General features: G+C 41.2%; 1 protein-coding gene across 1 annotated transcript in view; it reads right to left on the reverse strand.

The window, feature by feature from the left end:
- Nucleotides 1-230: 230 nt before the first annotated feature.
- The window catches only part of rgs20 (regulator of G protein signaling 20), a gene marked incomplete at both ends in the record, with an annotated part of 48,455 nt that continues 27,324 nt past the window's right edge, over nt 231-21,361 (reverse strand). The window contains 3 exons of the mRNA XM_084327589.1: nt 231-428; nt 5,654-5,888; nt 11,126-11,200. Of these exons, the coding sequence (XP_084183715.1) occupies nt 231-428; nt 5,654-5,888; nt 11,126-11,200 (508 nt within the window). The remainder of the gene's footprint in view (nt 429-5,653; nt 5,889-11,125; nt 11,201-21,361) is intronic.

Raw genomic sequence — 21,361 nt, forward strand, 5'->3', positions numbered from 1 at the left:
TTTGGAGTTATTTTGCTATGATGATCCGTAGCAGTACGTGTTGTTATGGCGCCCTCTGGAGGTTTGGAGGACCTGAGAGTGTCGTCGTCAGTCAGGTGTGTGGATCACGATAGCACTGAGATACCCGGGAGGGAGGGGCCAGGTCAGAGGCCCCGGTTCATGTAATCCTACACTGAACATACAAAGAAAAGGATGGTGGGGGGCGGGAGGGGGCGTAAGAGGTTAAAAGGTCACAGGTTGTAAGATTCAGGGGGCAGCTCTGACAGGGTGTTGAGCAGGTTTTTGTAGGCCGGGGAGTTCATATAGCGAGGGTACGAGTCTCTTTGCATTAGGGTGTAGATCTGTAGCTGGGCATCATCAAACGTCTGGTAGTTTGGCTCCTGCATGTTCCTGTTGATCACCTCACGCACGCGGGAGTCCAGGCTCACCTGGGTGGGGGTAAACAGAGAAGATGGTAAACAAACATGCCCCATGAACATGTCATTCCCTGTGAGTTAAATTTGGGGGGGAAATGGGAAGTAAGGAGGGGATACATGCCTGCAACGTAAACAACAACATTTATTTTGGACCCGCAAAGATGTATTTTTTTAAATGATAAATTCATTCATCAATACTTTTATTCCATACCTTTCTAAAATCTCTTTGGGTGTAATACATTTTTTTAAGTGATTACTCATACTTTTTTTTTTTAATCTATAGCACCTTTAAAACATAGTGTGTGATTATGGAGAATCAGGGTGGGAATAGTGCCAGTCGTGGGGTGAGTGCCCTTCTTTTTAGGGGGGGGGGGTTAAAAAGCTGGTATGCAAACGCGCCTCATGACCATGTTGTTTCCTGTGGGTTGAGTTTGGATGGTAATACACCTCACCGCTATCTGACTGCAGAGTGATACTCTGCTGCCTTGGGCGCGTACACTACTGTACATTCCAATACATTAACTCACTCACTTTTTATCCTACTCTTACTAGTTACGCTGCTGGACAGTATGACTTCTATCACCTGTATCACTGTACAGATTAATACTACAACTCTGTACATACATCTGATTAGCACTACACAGCACAGTAGTACGAATTTGTATATATTTTTTAATCACCTGTACATTGTATATTGCTATCGCTATTGCACTTGTGCTACATTCAGGCATGCGTTGCTCATGGGACGACTGGTTGCACTATGTTTTAATGACGGCACGTGCACGCGCGCTCCCGGGTGCACGTGCTTCTGCTCACAGACTGGTTGCACGGTGTGCAACCCCGTCCCATGAGCAACGCATGCCTGGCTACATTTTCCCTCTGGTTGGAGGCCAAACCTCTTTTCGTTGTACTGTGCTTGTGCTGTATGATGACAATACATTTGAATCTAATCTAATCCAAACATACTCAGTTGCTCGCCGACTGAAGATTTGAGAGCGCGAGAAGGTTACTGCTTCAGGAGAGGAACGGGACATTTTTCTAACTCCGTCAGATTGGATCGCAGCCAGAAAAGCCACAAAAAACTTGAGGGAAGAAGCACAACTCGCTCATTCGTGGTCCACTTTAGGAGACTTCAGTGTGATGCCAGATTATAATAGACTAGGGCCTAGTGTGATGCCAGATTATAATAGACTAGGGCCTAGTGTGATGCCAGATTATAATAGACTAGGGCCTAGTGTGATGCCAGATTATAATAGACTAGGGCCTAGTGTGATGCCAGAATATAATAGACTAGGGCCTAGTGTGATGCCAGATTATAATAGACTAGGGCCTAGTGTGATGCCAGATTATAATAGACTAGGGCCTAGTGTGATGCCAGATTATAATAGACTAGGGCCTAGTGTGATGCCAGATTATAATAGACTAGGGCCTAGTGTGATGCCAGATTATAATAGACTAGGGCCTAGTGTGATGCCAGAATATAATAGATTAGGGCCTAGTGTGATGCCAGAATATAATAGACTTTAATCGCACAGAGGATAGTCACGTAAGATCTAATTATATTGCCTATATTTATGTATTTTTAAAATTTTTAATTAAAATATATCTTTTTTTTCTCACTTTTTCTGTATTTTTTTTCTCCCGTCCCAATTTTTTGTCGTTATGCCAATTCCCTTCCTGGTCGTTGCGCGCATTGTCCCACTGTCGGCCTAGGGAGGGTGTAGAACTACCACATGCCTCCTCTGATACATGTGGAGTCAGCCAGCCTCTTCTTTTCACCCGGCAGTTTACAACGACCAGGACACATACCCCGCCGGCTTCCCACCCGCTAACACTGCCAATTGTGTTAGTAGGGACGACTGACCAAGCCGGAGGTACCGCTGACAGCTGGATTCGATCCCAGAGTCTCTGCGGTGGTAGGCGAGTGCATTCTCCACTGCGCTACCCAGCCGCGCCATATTTAAGTATTTCTACTATTACCCTGCCCATACCTGTAGCTCCCCTCCCCTGTGCTGCTATGATGCCTGAATTTCCCCAAGCGGGTAAAATAAAGGAATATCTTATTTTAGGAAAAGAAGAGAAAAAAACAGGAAAAAGGACTTGCATTTTCATTAAAGGTGTAGGCCTACGGGGGGTGTTCCCCAACAATTGAGTAGTAGATCAAAGATAACTCTCTGCCTACTACTACTGCTACTACTACTCTAGTTTTATATTACTGTTTCATGTTACTTAAATCCTAATCTCAAAGCCTGATCTGTCTATGTCTTCAAATACCTTTCCATAGTTTAAAGAAACCCCATCTTTTTTTGTAAGTTACCTTTTCCATACTGTATATGTCCTCTACAGTTTCTAACCACTTGTTTACTTTGGGAGATTCAAGTTTTTTTTCCAAGCTCTTGTTATTTGCTTAAGTGCTGCAGCTCTCAAATATAATTTTTTTTATAAATCTTCTTTTTGTAGGTTTTTGGGGCGTGTTCCTAACAGTATCTTGTTTTTCTAGATACCCCACTTTCTCGAACATCTGTTCCATTATGTGTAAAATATCTGACCAGTAGATTTGTATTTTTGATGTGAAGAAGTATGGTCAGCATTATTCTCCCCACATTCCCTGGGATTATTTTGTGTATTTTATCCTATCTTGATCCTCCAATCAGAGCTGTTGCTTCCTTTGTCTGAGGGGGAAATAAAAGAGAGCGGGGCTTGATATCAAGGGCGGGGCTTGAGATAGGTAAATTGCAGTTGCCGTCCTCCGAGCAGACATCCTACCTCTTTAGGAGAGAGGATGGAGCTGGGCTCATTTTATGTCTGCACTTTTCTGTAAATTTTGTGCTAATTTTATGCCAATTTTATGAAGCACTTTGAGCTGCAATTCTTGTATGAAAGGTGCCGCACAAATAAAGTTTACTATTATATTTATTAGAGCTGGGCCGTTAACGCCGTTACCGGGCTAAGTTAACGCCGGACTGTTATCGCGCGATAAATAAATAGACGCCGTTAATCTATTCTCCAAGTTGGGTCTCCTCTCCTCTCTCTGTCTGCACGAGAAACAAGCCGCAGCGACTCAGCGAGCCACACACACATTCACACTAAATACACATACGGGTACTTAAGGGAGGGGCCTGTCCGTGGCTCCGTGTTGAAGCGCGCAGGACATAGACCGAGCTCAAGTTTCAAGTTTCAAGTTTCTTTAATAGTTGTCATACAGAAGTACAGAATACTTTTATACAAAATGCTTCTTACTGTTACGCTCCAGAGACTGTGCAAGACAAGATAAGTATGAAATAAAATAACATAGTATAGCATGTAAATTAGAAGTAAAAAAAAAATGAGGTCACAGTGTTCAGTATAGACATATGTACAATGTTCGATGCAGAATAGACGTAACTGAGTTACCATATAATATACAATACTGTGCAGTGTACTAATACAATACTATATAGTGCAAGGCAGAAATGGGATGAGGTGCAATTTAGGTACAATTTACAGTGGGTGTACGAGTTGTAGTGCAAATCCTTTATCAATAAATATAAAGTGTGTTTGTGTGGTTTAAGTGAGTGTGTGCGTGTGGGTGTGTGTGCTGTGTGCATTTGATGGTTGTTGCATAGTGTTTATTGTTCGTTTAGCAGCCTGATGGCTCATCATGGCGGAGAGAACAAAACGAAAGTCTGGGTACACTTTACGAAAGTCGACGCCAACGCACATTGCCACAAGTGCAATAAAACATTTGCAAGTAAGGGTGGCAATACAAGTAATTTGTCAAAACATCTGTTGTCAAACCATAACATTAGTCTGCAGAAATGCGCCGTTTTCGACTGCTTTGCTCGCAGTGTTCCATCTCCATCCACGTCCACTGCAGGTAAGCCAAGATACAGAGTTAGCTAGGCAAATAACGAATTATTACGAATAGGCTAATAAATAAAATATAATTGCTTAGCTAATTGTTTAGCTACAAATATATTTGAAAGATGACAACTTTTTATAGATCGTCATTCGTCAGGCTGAGGCTGCAGCCACCATGTCCCAGCCCACCCCTCCTCCCTCTACCACCACCGGTCCCAGCCAAGTCCCTTCACCCTAGCAGCTAGGAAGGATGACAGAGGATAGGGTGAACAGGGCTGTGACCCAGTTTGTTGTCAAAGGCCTGCACCCCTTCTCTACAGTGGAGTCCAAGGGCTTTAGGTAACAACTAATCATTCAGTGTATATAGTTTTTTTTATCTTACATTTGTTGTTTATTATAAAAAGTCTATAATTCAGACACATTTAAAACATTGTTGCTGCTGTTGCTGAAGAAATTATATTTATTTATAATTTATTTATAAAGTTATATAAAAGAACATTGCTGCTGCTGCTGTTGCTGAAGAAATAATATTTATTTATAAAGTTATAAATAATAAAGCAATGTCGATAAAGTACCGAAACATTAGGCAGTATCGATAAGAGTAGTAGTATCGATAAAATCCTAACGATACCCATCCCTAGGTAGAACACACATATTTTGAATGCCTTCGGCAGACTTAAAATGAGTCATTTTAATCTAGATTAATCTAGATTAACTTCAGGATTGCAGATAGATTAATCTAGATTAAAAAAAATTATCTATGCCCACCTCTAATATTTATACTATAATATTATATATTTTTTCTGATATATTTTTTAATAAAGTGATTACTTATAGAAATATTATCGCAGGGGTTCCCAAAGTGGGGGTCGCCGTGGGGGGGGGGGGGGGGGGAGATGTAGATGTAGTCCTACCTCTTTAGGAGACAGGATGGAGATGTAGTCCTACCTCTTTAGGAGAGAGGGTGGGAGATGTAGTCCTACCTCTTTAGGAGACAGGATGGAGATGTAGTCCTACCTCTTTAGGAGAGAGGGTGGGAGATGTAGTCCTACCTCTTTAGGAAACAGGATGGAGATGTAGTCCTACCTCTTTAGGAGAGAGGGTGGGAGATGTAGTCCTACCTCTTTAGGAGACAGGATGGAGATGTAGTCCTACCTCTTTAGGAGAGAGGGTGGGAGATGTAGTCCTACCTCTTTAGGAGACAGGATGGAGATGTAGTCCTACCTCTTTAGGAGAGAGGGTGGGAGATGTAGTCCTACCTCTTTAGGAGACAGGATGGAGATGTAGTCCTACCTCTTTAGGAGAGAGGGTGGGAGATGTAGTCCTACCTCTTTAGGAGACAGGGTGGAGATGTAGTCCTACCTCTTTAGGAGAGAGGGTGGGAGATGTAGTCCTACCTCTTTAGGAGACAGGATGGAGATGTAGTCCTCGTAGATGAGCCGCGCTCTCTCCTCCACGGCGCCCTTATTGGTCTCCTTGGTGAAGTCGTCGCAGGCCAGCCAGAAGAGCATGTTCTCCTCGCTGAACTCCGTGCGCAGGAACAGCCTGAAAGAGGCCCGGCCCACCGGGCAGCACATCAGCCTGTCGAACGACTGGCCCCAGGCGCGCACCTCGGCCAGCGTGGGAGTGGGGCTGCGCGGCGGACACACAGCAACGTCAAGGTTTTGACTTTGGCATAAAAGTGTCTTGATTGATTGATTGATTGAATTTATTGGACAATCTAAAATCACATACAATACTGATACACAACATGTACAGCCATCACATATAATTTCAAACCGTCGAGGATTGAAACAATAAAACCATACGGTTTATTTCCATTGTGGTCCTCAAATGGGGGGGGGGGGGGGGGGGGGACAAGATGACGAGTATACACAAATAAGACATGCAAATACAATTTTCAAGCATTATAAATATGTAAATATGAATCGAAAAGTTCAATAAAACAAACACAAAGTCTACAGCACACCAGCATATATGTTTCTTTATCCCGTGTGACTAAGCCATTTCTTCATAGCCTCTTTAAAATTTATATCTGAGTCAATACTTTTTATAGACACTGACAGTTTATTCCACTCACAAGCTGCTGAGTACTGAAAGGTATTTTTCCCCGTTGAGCTCTTGAATTTGCACAGTTTCATGTCACTTACAGTAGTCACACTTGACTACTGTAATGCACTCCTCACTGGCCTCCCAAAAAAAAACAGAACGACTTCAACTCATTCAAAACTCGGCAGCTAGGCTACTAACTAGAACCAAGAGGAGAGACCACATCAGTCCTGTATTAGCTAACCTAAACTGGCTTCCGGTAACATTTAGAATTGATTTCAAGGTCCTCCTCCTTATATACAAAGCACTAAATGGAACAGGATCAAGCTACATTACAAATTCTCTAGTCAACTATGTGCCTCCTAGAACATTGCGATCATCTACTTTTTATGATCTACCTCCTCCCACTCTGTGATATCATAAGGAAACATGGCCTCCACTTCCACTCTTACGCAGACGACACGCAGCTTTACCTCCACATCTTTCCTGTGACAAAATGGCATCCAATGTAATAAAAAAAGTCAACCAACGAACTCGTTTCTTGTACCGGATCTCCTCTCTGGTAAACAAGAATACCCTGAAGACTCTGGCAGGAGCACTCATACGTACTACGACTATGCTTGCACCTCATGGTACCAAAGCACCTCAAAGGCGCTAAAAACAAAATTACAAACATCTCAAAACAAACTGGTCAGACTACTGCTTGACCTTACTCCTAGAACCCACCTCACCCCTGCCCACTTTGACAACCTAGGATGGCTTAGAGTAGACGACAGAGTACAGCAACTTGCAATGGGCCTGGTCTACAAGATACACCACACGACCAAGGTACCCATGTACATGTCAAAATACTTCCCAAAGGTCAGTGAATACCACGATCACAACACCAGAGAGAGCTCCACAAATCATGTTAAACCCAGATTCGGCTCAAACAAGGGACTAAACATGTTTCGCAATTATGCCACATCAATGTGGAACGCCCTACCCAAAGCTGTAAAGGAATGTGAATCACTACCCACTTTCAAAAACACTCTCAAAGAACACCTACGGGAGACTGCAATTCGAAACTGGCCCATGTAAATGTCCTAACCCAACCCCCTCCAATGTACAGTAAATGACCAAGTATGGTTGTCAATATTCAAATGTACAGTGTTGCTTGTACAGTTCTACAGTGTTCCCCACCCACCCCTCCTACCCAACCCCCACCCCACCCACCGAACCACCTCCAATGTACAGCCCCCCCCCACCCACCCCACCTACCCCAATGTACAGTTTTTACATCAAATGTATATACTCTTTTCTAGACTCTTTTTGTATCACAAACAGTACTGTATTTGCAAATCTGGTATGTCATAAATGTATAGATGTAGCAGTACTATCTATCTGTATGTCATGTATGTCATATATGTCCTGATGAATTGAAAATGGGGGACCCTGATGTAAACAAGACGAAAGTCTTTCTCTGGTCTGCATCCCCTTAACAATTGTGTGTATTGAGCTGTACTGTATTGTACCCATTCTGCAATCTGTTAATAACGTTTTCAATCAATCAATCAATCAAAAACACCAAACCCTCTGCTCCCCTCCCTCCCCCCTCCCTCACTGCCTGCCTCCAGGACATAAAAACATGGATGACCACCAACTTCCTTCAACTCAACAGCAAGAAGCCAGAATTAATAGTTGTAGCTTCCCCAGCCCTCCTCCAAAAGATCGACCACCTTGTTCTCTCCATGGATGGCTACTCCATCTGCCCCTCCACGGAGGTAAGGAACCTGGGCGTAATACTGGACTCAACACTCTCATTCCACCCTCATGTCAAGTCTGTCACCAGGTCCGCCTTCTTCCACCTCAGAACCATTTCCCGAGTCCGCCCCTCACTCTCCGACACCTCAGCGGAAAAACACTCATTCACGCCTTCATCACTTTCCGCCTCGACTATACTGTAACGGAATCCTTCTTGGTGCTTCCAAGAAGGTTCTGGATCGCTTACAGTATGTCCAAAACTCTGCTGCGAGGGTCCTCACGCACACCAAACCCTGGCAGCACATCACCCCCACCCTGCAAAAACTCCACTGGCTCCCCATCAACTACCGAATCCCCTACAAGATCCTCCTCCTCACCTACAAATCCCTGCACGGGTTGGCCCCTTCCTACCTGACCAACCTACTCCACCCCTACACTCCAGCATGAGGCCTCTGCTCCTCCAACTCCGACCTCCTCACCATCCCCTGCACCAGGCATTCCACACTGGGAGACCGAGCTTTCGCTGTAGCTGCCCCCAGGCTGTGGAACTCCCTCTCCCCCTCCATCTGAGGCTCTGACACCATCAACCTTTTCAAAACCCACCTAAAAACATACCTGTTCACACTTGCCTTCATGCAACATGGCCCTGCTCCCAAGTAGCCCACCCCTGACTTTTTTTCTTTTAAGCCACAGATCCTGTTGCTTTTGTTGTTTGTTTGTTTTTGTTTTCTGTTTTTTTCTGTTTTTTTGTTTTTGTTTCTGTTTTTCTTGTTGCCACTTATCCAATTGGACAGCACCTTGCTTCCTTTTTTATCTTATTTGTTTTTTCCTGTTGTTACTATACACATATATTCATCATTCTTTTTCCATATTTTTATTTACCCTTTCTTTTATATGGCTTCTCTCTCCTTGTACAGTGTCCTTGAGTCTGAGAAAGGCGCTTCTCTCTTCAAATCCAATTTATTATTATTATTATTATTATTATTATTATTATTTACTACTGGTCTATTGAAGGTTCCAAGCCACAGTCTAAGGAAAATCGGGGATGCAGCCTTTGCAAACTATGCACCAAAGTTATGGAACACACTACCTATGGACATTAGGGAAGCTAGATCTCTTAATATTCTCAAAAATAAGCTAAAAACTTACCTCTTCATCATAGCCTTCTAATACACCCCACTGTTGATTGTACTGTAGCACTATTTTACTCTGTCCATTATATTGCATAATTTTACTATCTATTCTATTCTACTATTCTATTATTGCACTGTATTATTTTACTCTGTCTATTGCTTTTTATTACAGGTTCAAAACTGTCAGGTATTAAAGGGGAACTATCTTATAAATGGCCTTTTTGAGTGTTTAGCATTGTTTCCTAGCTATGTGAACTTATATTAATATGATCTATGTCTCAAAATTCTCATATTGGCGCATTCTTCCAATTCTCCTCTCACAATATTCACCCTCACTGAACTGAGTCATTTGAAAATGTGCGCGATATGTGATGTCAGAAAGACACCGCTGCATGTTAATGTTCAGGCGGCGGGGCCGTGGCGCAGTGGTTTAGGAGCCCAGGCTCAAAACAGCTCGAGATCTTGAGGTAGAAAAATGCTGTTTTTGAGGACTTGATTAGAAATACAAAACAATGAATAAAAATATATATATATATTACAGAGGTGTTCCATAGACTCACAGGAATTGTGTAAAAGTGCCCAAATAGTGAAAGAAATAGTAAAATAGTTCCCCTTTAAACTGTGTGGGTATCAAACAAGAGAATGTCAGGCTTTAAAACTGTGTAGGACCCAGGCCTAGAACTGCACCCTGAGAGAGGGAACTGCGCCCTGAGAGGGAGGTTTGCCCTGAGTGGGAGGTTCAAAGGGTCAAAGTGGGTATAAAACAGGAGGGAAGACTGTCAAGTTTTAAACTGTGGATACCAAACAGAGAAGGTAAAGATGACTTTGAACTGTTGAACAGTAATCCAGAACTATTTTATTGCACTGTAAAATATATATATTTTTGAATCTATTCTATTCTACAATTTTATTGCACTGCACTATTGCACAATTTTACTCTGTCTATTTTATCTTACTCTTTTTATTATTGTCTATTTAAAACTGAATCAACCCATAAACTAGTTGGCCTGTTGGGATGTTAATGTAAAAATCTGTGATTTTATATGTCTGCACTTGATGTGCTCATTTTATGCCTGTCTTTTTTCTGTTGTGAAGCACTTTGAGCTGCAGTTTAAGGTGCTTAATAAAGTTTATTATTATTATTATTATTATTATTATTATTATTATTATTATTATTATTATTATTATTATTATTATTATTATTATTATTATTATTATTATTATTAAACTGCCCCTGGTTGCATATGAGTGGGTGTCCCTAAAACACATAAAATAATTTGACAAGTCTCATCTCGGATCAGATGTTTATGTGTATAATAGGCGGCCTTAGGGTTCAGGGGCCCGTTTCGAGATCAAATATGGGGCCCTTGTTTTGTATTAACAACCCCCCCCTCCCCATGTACATTTACAGGAGAATGTAAAGTGGGCCTTGGACATAAACTGAAACATGCCTCTCTGACACACCAATTCACTCTCTCTGACTTAGTTGAATGTGTAAATGCTCCCAGGTAATTCTCAGGAAATTCAATGTAATGTTCCCCCCTTCTTTCTCACTCTCTCTATCTCCCTCGCTCTCTCTGTCCCTCACTCTCTCTCTCTCTCTCTCTCTCTCTCTCTCTCTCTCTCTCTCTCTCTCTCTCTCTCTCTCTCTCTCTCTCTCTCTCTCTCTCTCTCTCTCTCTCTCTCTCAAAAACACACACACACACAGGCTAAACCAGTGATTCTCAAACTGTGGGGTACAAGCCAATGGAGAGAGCCTGTGTGCACACAAGAGACATTAACTTTTCAACCCTAAAATCTTACAGCATGATGCTATTATATCATATACCAAAAGAAACGGCAGATTCTGGGGTTTCTGAAGATGTGATGCATTATATTCTACCTCACCCAGAAGAATCACAACAGGAAGCCAGTGAGATGTGGTGCGGCGGCGGGGCGACTGACCTCTCCTCACAGTCTGTGGTGCCTTCCTTGACATCGTACGACGCCTTGCGGTTCCTCTCTTCTCTGTCCTCGTTCCTGATGAGGAGACAATACAGAGAGTCTGATCTAACAGCAACTGAAGACCTGGAGACATGGGTTGGATGGGGGGGGGGTTTCTGGTGTAGGAATTTTAGAATTTGTACACTTTAAATGCCAATGTTTGTGATGGCATCACAAATTATTGTTCAAAAAACAGGCTAGCATATGTCAATGATTAGCAACAGGGATTAAAAAATTTTTAGGATTTGCTTTTTTTTGTAATGTCAGATTGAAAAAAATACTCACACTCTTACCATTAGGGGACTAAATTGTCCTCTTCAAAAACGCCATGGAAATATTATTTTACCACTTTTTCTTTCATAAATCTTTTATTCAACTTCAGCCCTGATCATAACCACCACATATTCAATTATTAATTCATATTCAACCCATTTTATAATTTTAACCCTTTAAATGCCAGCGTGTGATGGCATCACAAATTATTGTAAAAATAAAAACACAGAAAGTGAAACAAAAATAATCAATATATCAAATGCAAAATAGATTTTTCTGGATGGGATTATTACAGGCTAGCATGTGTCAATGACTAGCAACAACAATGATTTTGATGGTGTTACGGACGGTGTCCTTATGTATATATATATATGGCTCTTTAGAGGGATATAGAGCAGTGGCTCTTCAGAGGTAAAAGCTCTGGTTCTTGGGGATATAGAGCAGTGGCTCTTCAGAGGTAAAAGCTCTGGTTCTTGGGGATATAGAGCAGTGGCTCTTCAGAGGTAAAAGCTCTGGTTCTTGAGGTACATTTGGTAGAGCTGGTAAAAGCTCTGGTTCTTGTTAGTATAGGGAATATCTTTAGCGGTTCATGGTACATTTGGTAAAGCTGGTAAAAGCTCTGGTCATTATAGTTTGTGTACATTTCTGTATTAACCCTTTGTATATTGGTTCCCCTGTTCACCCAGCCTATGGTGACTACTTTTCTTGTGTATTAATCTTTTTGTTTCGCACACAGGGATTGAGGACAGGAAGATACCCTGGGTCTACATTTCTACATCACGTAGGTGACCTGATGTTAAAGACACCAGCTTTAGAGTGAGCACCACACTTTTGCGCGTTCAGCGCCTGTAAAGGGGAGGGTGGGTTTTCATTTCCTTTTGTATTTTATTTGGTGCCACTAGGAAGTCATCCTTGCTCTCTGTGTTGCTGTGTTTTGATTTAGTGAAATAAATACTATTATTTTGCAAATTGTTTCTGTGGTTTTGTGTCACTGCACCCTCACCTACCCTGTCTGTGGCCTTGTGTTGCGTCCCCTTACTGGGGTGCGTAACAGATGGATATTTAGTTTTTTTGTAATGGTCCCGCCTCCACCAATCACATGTGGCTCCCTTTGTGTGTGTGTGTGTGTGAGTGAGAGAGAGAGAGAGAGAGAGATCTCCAACTTGTGTGACTTTAGACTGTGTTACCCTCTGTTGCAGTGATCTCCTGGTTGTTCCCCACATAGGTTATATATTGTGCCGCCGCAATTAGAAACACTAGCCTGGCCTGCTTCTAAGTTCAGTAGCCTGACTGCAAACATTCTTTTTTAATAAAATAAATGTCTTTCTCTAGGGGTCACGACCCCCACTTTGGGAACCACTGCACTTGACTAGAGCACCAGCATGTCATTTATCCAACCAGGCGCATTCCATGTGGGGAAATGGGAAGTAGGGAGGGAATACATGCAAACAACATACATTTTGGACCTGCAAAGATTTTTTTTAACTCATTCACGGCCAACCACGACTATAGTCGGGTTATCTCGCCAACCGTTGAGCGCCAAAACCCGAGTATAGTCGAGTTTTCGATCGTTTTCATACATTTTCTTTTATTCGACTTTTTTATTCTATACAGTCTCACGGACCTCTATGTTACCGTTGAAAGCCATACTGAGACCCAGAGAGTGCAATACCAGCCAGATCCTGCTAGGTGGCAGTATCGCCTACCCTTTGAAACCCTGTTCCAGACTGTGTGCCACCTCTAATGTCGTCTGGGCAGAGAATTTAGACCAAGCCAAGTGAATCGCTTCATCCGAGCACTTTGAAACGCGTTCAGCACACTTGAAGCATATCTTGTGCCACTTCATGTCAGGGACCCGATGGACATCAATACTGGAAATCGCGATCAGACAATTGGAATATTCTTTTTGGAATAACCCCGATCAAAGGTAAGGACTATATGACGTCAATTCCACCTTGATCCTACAATGATTTCACATTGATCCAGCGTATGTAGTATTCAAAACGAATGCCATTGCTGGCGGTCAGAGCATCAAAGAATGACCCCCCCCCCCCATTGATGCATTCATGATGAAACATATTACCTATTGTATACCTTTGATTTGGAAACAGTAGCGTGTCCAGGCGAGAAACGCGAACAACTTTAGTAAAATGCACATAGCGCTCCATAACTCAGCTTCCAGGAATTAGCCAGGATCACTCTGAAACTGGTTCTCAACCTGTGGTACGCGTACCACTAGTGGTACTTGGTGGTACTGCTGGTGGTACTTGAAAAAATTTATAAAAAAAAAAAGAAAAAAAAAAATCTTTTGTGCAGTCAGGCCACTGAACTTAGAAGCAGGCCGATAGTTAGATAACCTAGGTGGGGAACAACCAGGAGATAACTGTGACAGAGAGTATTGCAGTCTAAACAGTCATACATCTTTTATTCAACTTCAGCCCTGATCATAACCGTTTTTATTTTTAGATTTTTTGTAATGTAAAAAAAATGAAATACTCTGAAAGAGTTGTTGTTAAATCTGACATTACAAAAAAAATCCATCAAAATCTGTGTTGTTGCTAATCATTGACACATGCCTAGCCTGTAATAATCCCCCCCAGAAAGATTTACTTTGCATTTGATATATTGAAAATATTTTACTTTTTGTGTGTTTTTTTAACAATAATTTGTGATGCCATCACACAAACTGGCATTTAAAGGGTTACAATTAAAAAATGTATTGAATATGTGTTTTTATTTTTATTATTTTAATATAATTTGTGATGCCCATCACAAACACTGGCATTTAAATGGTACATTTAAAAAGAATCCTGCACCAGAATGCAGGAAATTAAGTCTTTGTAACAAAATAATTCCTGGTGGGGGACCCCCACTTAGAAAGTGGCCTGACTGGGGCTATATTTCACACTATATTTCCGAGCCTGAATTATTTCCCCAGTCCGGCCCTGCTTATGTGAGTTGTCAATGGACAACAACATGCTGTGTGTGTGTGTGTGTGTGTGTGTGTGTGTGTGTGTGTGTGTGTGTGTGTGTGTGTGTGTGTGTGTGTGTGTGTGTGTGTGTGTGTGTGTGTGTGTGTGTGTGTGTGTGTGTGTGTGTGTGTGTGTGTGTGTGTGTGTGTGTGTGTGTGTGTGTGTGTGTGTGTGTGTGTGTGTGTGTGTGTGTGTGTGTGTGTGTGTGTGTGTGTGTGTGTGTGTGTGTGTGTGTGTGTGTGTGTGAGAGAGAGAATGAAGGACAATTGCTTGCTGTGTGAGAGCGAGAGAGAGAGAATTAAGTACGTTTGCTGAAATACAGTTGTTCTTAATTTTCTCACTTGCTATGTGAGAATGTTAGTTATTATGTTCTCAATGCCCCTTGCATTGTATGAGTTGTGTGGAAGAGTTTGCTAGTTCTAGTGCTACCCATTTGTACATTGTGGCTGTGTCTGACAAAAGTTAACAATGAATAATGCTATTAGGAATACATTTGCCTCCTGCGTGAACTGTGCATAGCTGAATAGACTGTATTTTAACGTCGGCCATATGGTTGAGAAAAGGTTGAGAACCACTGCATATACAATATTCACCACGGGATAACATAACGCGAACGTATACATGAAAAAATGTATTATTTTTTACATGTTGGACGAGAAATAGTGATAGTGTCAAATGAGCCATAGTATTGTCTCCATAGCTATAATATAGAATATAGATATAGCCCTGCAAACATCGTGACGCACAGTGAAAATCCCTATCTTTTAAAGCTTGGCCCATTGACTACAAGGATGGATAAAATGGCTGGCTCTGAAAGTGTTAAATGATAAATAAATAAATGAATTAATCAATACCTTTTTTGGCGGAAAAGCAATACTTTTATTCCGCACCTTTCTAATTTTTTTTTTTTTTAAGTGATTACTCTACACACATTTAAAAGATAGTGTGTGATTATGGAGGGTCGGGTGGGTGCCCTTCTTTTTAGCTTGAGCCACTGGCCCCAAAAAGGTCTGTGCAATGAGCAGGTCGGCACCTTGCATCGTTGCCACCGCCGTCAGTGTGTGAATGCGAGGCATGAGTTGTAAAGCCCTATATAAATGCAGTCCATTACCATTTAGAAAGATGCAGGATAAAAGTATTGCTTTTCTCCCCAAAAAATTATTGATGAATGAATGTATACATTTTTTTAATGTTGGTGGGTCCAAAATGAATGTTGTTGTTGTTTACATGTTGCAGGCATGTATCCCCTCTGGACTTTTCCCCACATAGAATGCACCCGATTGGATAAATGACATGCTTGTGCTCTAGTGTGACATCTAGTGGCCGAATGTTATCTATAGCACCTTTAACCTTACAGGATACATCTACCTAATCCAAACCTAAGATTGGATATGGGGTCGTCATAGTACCACAAGTACCCCTGCTGGCCTGGGATCTTCTCTCCTGTATCTCCCTCTCAGCCTTTCAACTGTCTTTTGATAAAAGTTTAAAAATAAAAAACTGCCCACTCTCCTTTAAAATATCTGTCTGTATATACCTGCATGTAATCCTTCTATATACCTACTTAATACTTATACACCTGCATATAATCCATACAATATCTGTCTGTACATACCTGCATATATTCCTTTTTACATATCTGTAGATACTATATCTATATCTGTACATATCACTTACATGTACCTATTCTTACTAGTTACGCTGCTGGCCTGTATGACTTACTACCATAGTGTCTTAGTTTATACCTATATCACTCTACATATTAATACTACAACTCTGTACAAATGCTCTGAAAAAGATGGTAATGTATAGAGCAGTTGCTTATTGGAATAAAATACCCAGAAATATAACTATGATAAGGAACAAATTTATGTTTAAAAAAAGGTTTAAAATTGCGCTCATGAATAATGAGTTACATTTTGGCCATTGACTTTTGAAATTAGTATGGAAATATAAAGGTGATCGGTGACTTGAGAAAAGTTATGCTATAATATGAGTTCAAATCATATATATGATTTTGATCTGTTTTGTACTTATGGACTGAATATGTAATTTGTATTTTATGGTTGAGAATTGTGATATCTAACTTATGAATATTGAGTGAGCTTTTATTCACTGTTTTGTTCGTTGTGATGTTTTCTTGTGAGTACTTCAATGTTTGTGGTTTTATATTTTTATTTAACTTTTTTGTGTGTGTTTGTATTTTGAATGTTTGGACCCCAGGAAGAGTAGTCTCACTTTGGTGTAATGGGGATCCACAATAAAACAATAAAACATCTGATTAGCACCATTACTCAGTAGTACTAATTTATATATGTTATACCCAGTTTCACCTGTATACATTGTATATTACTGTTGCACTTTACTGCTACATTTACACTCTGGTTGGGTGCCAAATGTCTTTTTCTTGTACTGTACTGTGCTGTATGATAACAATAGATTTCTAATCTAATCTCAATGATCAATGGTGACATAATGACAATACATTTGACACGAGAAGAGATCTTCCTCAATGTGAAGTGGCAAAGCATCATAGTTTCTCTTTCAGGGGAATAACAATGAAGGCATCATGTTAATGGCCAGAGGCATGATGAATTCAAAAAGGCCTACAGAGGCCTCACTGGTTTAGAGAGAAACATGTTGTTGATCTAACAGAGGGTGATTAGGCTGTAGTATCTGGTAACTAACACGCATATATTTACATTCACATTTTGTCATTTAGCTGACACTCTCATCCAAAGCGACTTACAAGTTCTGTATTGATTGATTGATTGAACACTTTATTAACAGATTGCAGAATGGATACAGTACAGTACAGCTCAATTGTTAAGGGGATGCAGACCAGAGAAAGACTTTCGTCTTGTTTACATCAGGGTCCCCCATTTTCAATTCATAATGATATTTATGACATACACAACATACAGATACAGATATAATAATCTAATCATCTAATCTAATCATGACATTTATGACATACATGACATACATGACATACAGATATACAGTACTGTTACATTTGTGACATACAAGATAATGCAAATATACAGTACTGTTAAACAGATCCTAACAGTAAATATATACATACGAGGGGGAGGGAACACATTAGGAGGGGGTGGGTGGGCCTGGGGGGTTCAGACATTTACGGGGGCCAGTTTCGAATAGCAGCCTCCCGTAGGTGCTCTTTGAGAGCGGTTTTGAAGGTGGGTAGTGATTAACATTGTTTTACGGCTGTGGGTAGGGCGTTCCACATTGATGTGGCATAATTACGAAACGTGTTTAGTCCCTTGTTTGAGCCGAATCTGGGTTGGACATGATTTGTGGAACTCCCTCGGGTGTTGTGGTCGTGGTATTCACTGACCTTTGGGAAGTATTACGACATGTACATGGGTACCTTAGTGGTGTAGTGTATCTTGTAGACCAGGCCCATTGCAAGTTGCTGTACTCTGTCGTCTACTCTAAGCCATCCTAGGTTGTCAAAGTGGGCAGGGGTGAGGTGGGTTCTAGGAGTAAGGTCAAGCAGTAGTCTGACCAGTTTGTTTTGTGATGTTTGTAATCTTGTTTTTAGTGCCTTTGAGGTGCTTTGGTACCATGAGGTGCAAGCATAGTCGTAGTACCCTTGAATGAGTGCTCCTGTTAGAGTCTGCAGGGTATTTTTGTTTACCAGTGAGGAGATCCGGTACAAGAATCTAGTTTGTTGGTTGACTTTTTTTATTACATTGGATGCCATCTTGTCACAGGAAAGATTTGCCTCTAGGATGGAACTCAGGTATGTAATTTCATCTTTCCTTGTGACAATATTGTCACCCACTGTAACAGAGAAGCCGTTGGTCTTGCTGAGTTTGTTATTTGATCCGAAGAGAATGGACTATGTTTTAACCAGGTATAATGATAGTTTGTTATCAGCGAGCCAGGTGCAGATTCTGCCGAGTTCTGAGCTGAGGGTTTGTTCAACCTGTAACTTGTTCTTGTCAGAGACCAGCAGGGCTGAGTTGTCCGCGAACAGGAAAAAGTTGATGATGACATGTCATTTGCATAAATTAAGAACAGTAACGGTCCTAGTATGCTTCCTTGTGGAACACCACAGTTCACTGGGAGGGGGGGGGGGGGATAGGGTACCGTTTACTTCTACCATCTGTTCTCTCCCCTCCAGGTAGGATTGCATCCAGCTCACTGATAAACTATCAAAAAACCAATTGCTTTTAGCTTGTCAATCAGAATGGAGTGATTGACAGTGTCGAAAGCCTTTTGGAGGTCCAGCATGACCATGCCGCAGTATTTGCCCGCGTCCACCTCTTGTTTGATGTGGTCGTTCAAATAGAGAAGGCATGTGTCAGTGGAGTGGGATGTTCTGAAGCCAGATTGGAATTCGTAGATTAGACTTTTTTCCGCAAGGTACTTTTTGACCTGTTCGTAGACTATTTTTTCCATGACTTTCGAGATGGAGGTAAGAATAGAAACAGGGCGGTAGTTGCCTGGGTCTAATTTGCTGCCTTTTTTGTGCAGGGGGGGTCACTCTGGCAATTTTGAAGTCTTTGGGGACGTGTCCCTGTTTTATGGACAGGTTTATTATGTGTGTGATGACTGGGGTGATGGCAGTTGCTGAGTCTCTGAGGAATTTGGAGGGGATATTGTCATGGCCAGTGGCCTTGTTAGGTTGGAGGGCGCTCAGTTTTTTACCTCATCTGTTACCAATTCAAGTTTGAAGTATGTCTTTGGTTTTTGTAGTATGCTAAGATGTGTTCTACCCCAAAATGCCCTGAGTGGGAGGGTACTTTATTTACCAGTGTTGTGGCTATGTTAGTGAAGAATGTGTTTAAGTATTTGGCCACATCCAGCTTGTCTGTGATGAGAGTGTTTTCTGTCTTTATGTTTATGTTTGTAAACCTGGTTTTTCGTTTTTTGCTGCAGCCTAGTTGGTTGTTGAGTAATTTCCAAAGTTCACAGGGTTTGTTTTTGTTTTCCTCAGTGTTGTCATTGGTGACATTTGTTTTGCGGATTTGATCATGGTGTTTACATCGTTTCTTAGTCTGTTTCTTTGTATTTTGCATTCTTCCACGTGGGCTTGGAGAACACTGTTTGAGCTTTTGGCAAGCTTTGTCTGACTTTTATGAAGTTCAGAGCATTTTTTGTCTCTGGTTTTCATAGCGGTCAGTATTTCAGAGTGCGTCCATGGTTCAGCACGATTTTTAACCCTGGTGGTTTTTAGGGGGGCAATGTTGTTAAGTATTGTTGTGAATTTGGTTTTGAATCCAAGCCATGTTTCTTCAACTTGTGTACCACTGAGCTCATCTGACCAGTCCAGGCTCTCCGGTTGCTGCAGTGTTGAGTTCATAGTAAAGACATAAGTATTAGTATAGCTAGTAGGAAGAGTGCATGATAGTATAAGACAGCATATATTGTTAACCTCAATAAACCCTAGCCATATTTTCTGAAAATCCGCCTAAAAATACATACCTAAGTAAATGGAAGATTGCTCCTACAAGGTCCATTTGCATGTTCTTGGTATCTAGGGACATCTATGGGTCTCCAGTGTCAGAAATATTGTGTAGTAAATTGTGATGAACCAAAGGAGAATATAATTATTACACACACATTCAGCACCTTCTTGAGATCACGTCATGTGTAAAAAAAATCTAAGCAAATGAATAAAGGGCAGATGATAAACAGGAGATTTAGTAGAGACAGTACTGAATTCTGCCATCCGGACGGACACATGCAATTTGAAATATGATTATAGAATATAGAATATCAGGCCTATAAATTACGTTATTATGGCCAAGTCGCACATCTATGGATCTGGCCAAATCTCCCCTTTTCGATGGCAGAGTTCAATCTGGATTTAGTATCACCAGGCAGTGCAGCAAAAACCATGAATGAAATCTACTGTAGGTACAGTTACTTTTTTATAAATGTATGTAGATTTCTCCGCCATTTTTCATCAGATTGCAACGCTGTTTTTTGCTAGACGTTCACAGAAATATAGAGAAACTAACTGCGTTCTGTTTTATGGCAATAACGTTCAGGTTTGTGGGATATGACCCCCCGAAAATTAAGAGAAAGAAAAAAGTCAGCTAGAAGTCAGATGATTGATTGAGCTGGAAAGTGTATATTTTTTTTATTCGAAAGCCCATTGAATGCCCTGGGTCTCTTCTCTCAAAAGACTACACTCAAGTTAGGTTTCGCCAAATCAAATGTAGTGCTGAAAATATACACTTTGACTGCTGTTCTGACTGGGTTAGGGTCTTTACTCTTGGCTACATAAAAAGAAACGCAACATTAATTCATACATTCTGTAGAGATGGATTTATGGCATGATATCAATCTCGTACCGGTCCCGGACACGTCTATTCGAATACCAACCGTTTTGTGCGTTTTGCGAATCTGATTGGCCACTGATGTTTCTGTGCACCCAATCGCGTGACGCGCCCATTTCCGCCCCGACCAGCAGCAAACTACCTAACGCCTAGTTTATCACTGGTTAAGCTTGGCGACTCTTTCAAAGTTGGTTAAGGTTAGAGTTTGGAATCAGGGCTGGCGTTCTATCGCCCTGCTCTAAGACAAACTCTAACCCCTAACCAACTTCGAAAGAGTGCCTAAGCTTAACCGGCGAAAGAACTTGCCGTCACACGATTGGTGCACATGTCACATGACCAGAAACGTCAGTGGCCAATCAGATTCGCAAAACGCACAAAACGGTTGGTATTCGAATAGACGCGTCCCGGACCGCTCGGGGCTTAAGAGGTTAATGCACTTTACTGTTACATTTGCACTCTGGTTGGATGCCAAACGTCTTTCCGTTGTACTGCACTTGTATAATGACAATACATTTTAAAGGGGAACTATTTTACTATTTCTTTCACTATTTGGGCACTTTTACACAATTCCTGTGGGTTTATGGAACACCTCTGTATTTTTTAATTTTTTTTTAATTCATTGTTTTGTATTTCTAATC

Source organism: Notolepis coatsorum (assembly GCF_963971535.1).
Source record: "Notolepis coatsorum genome assembly, chromosome: 13".
Taxonomy (NCBI): domain Eukaryota; kingdom Metazoa; phylum Chordata; class Actinopteri; order Aulopiformes; family Paralepididae; genus Notolepis; species Notolepis coatsorum.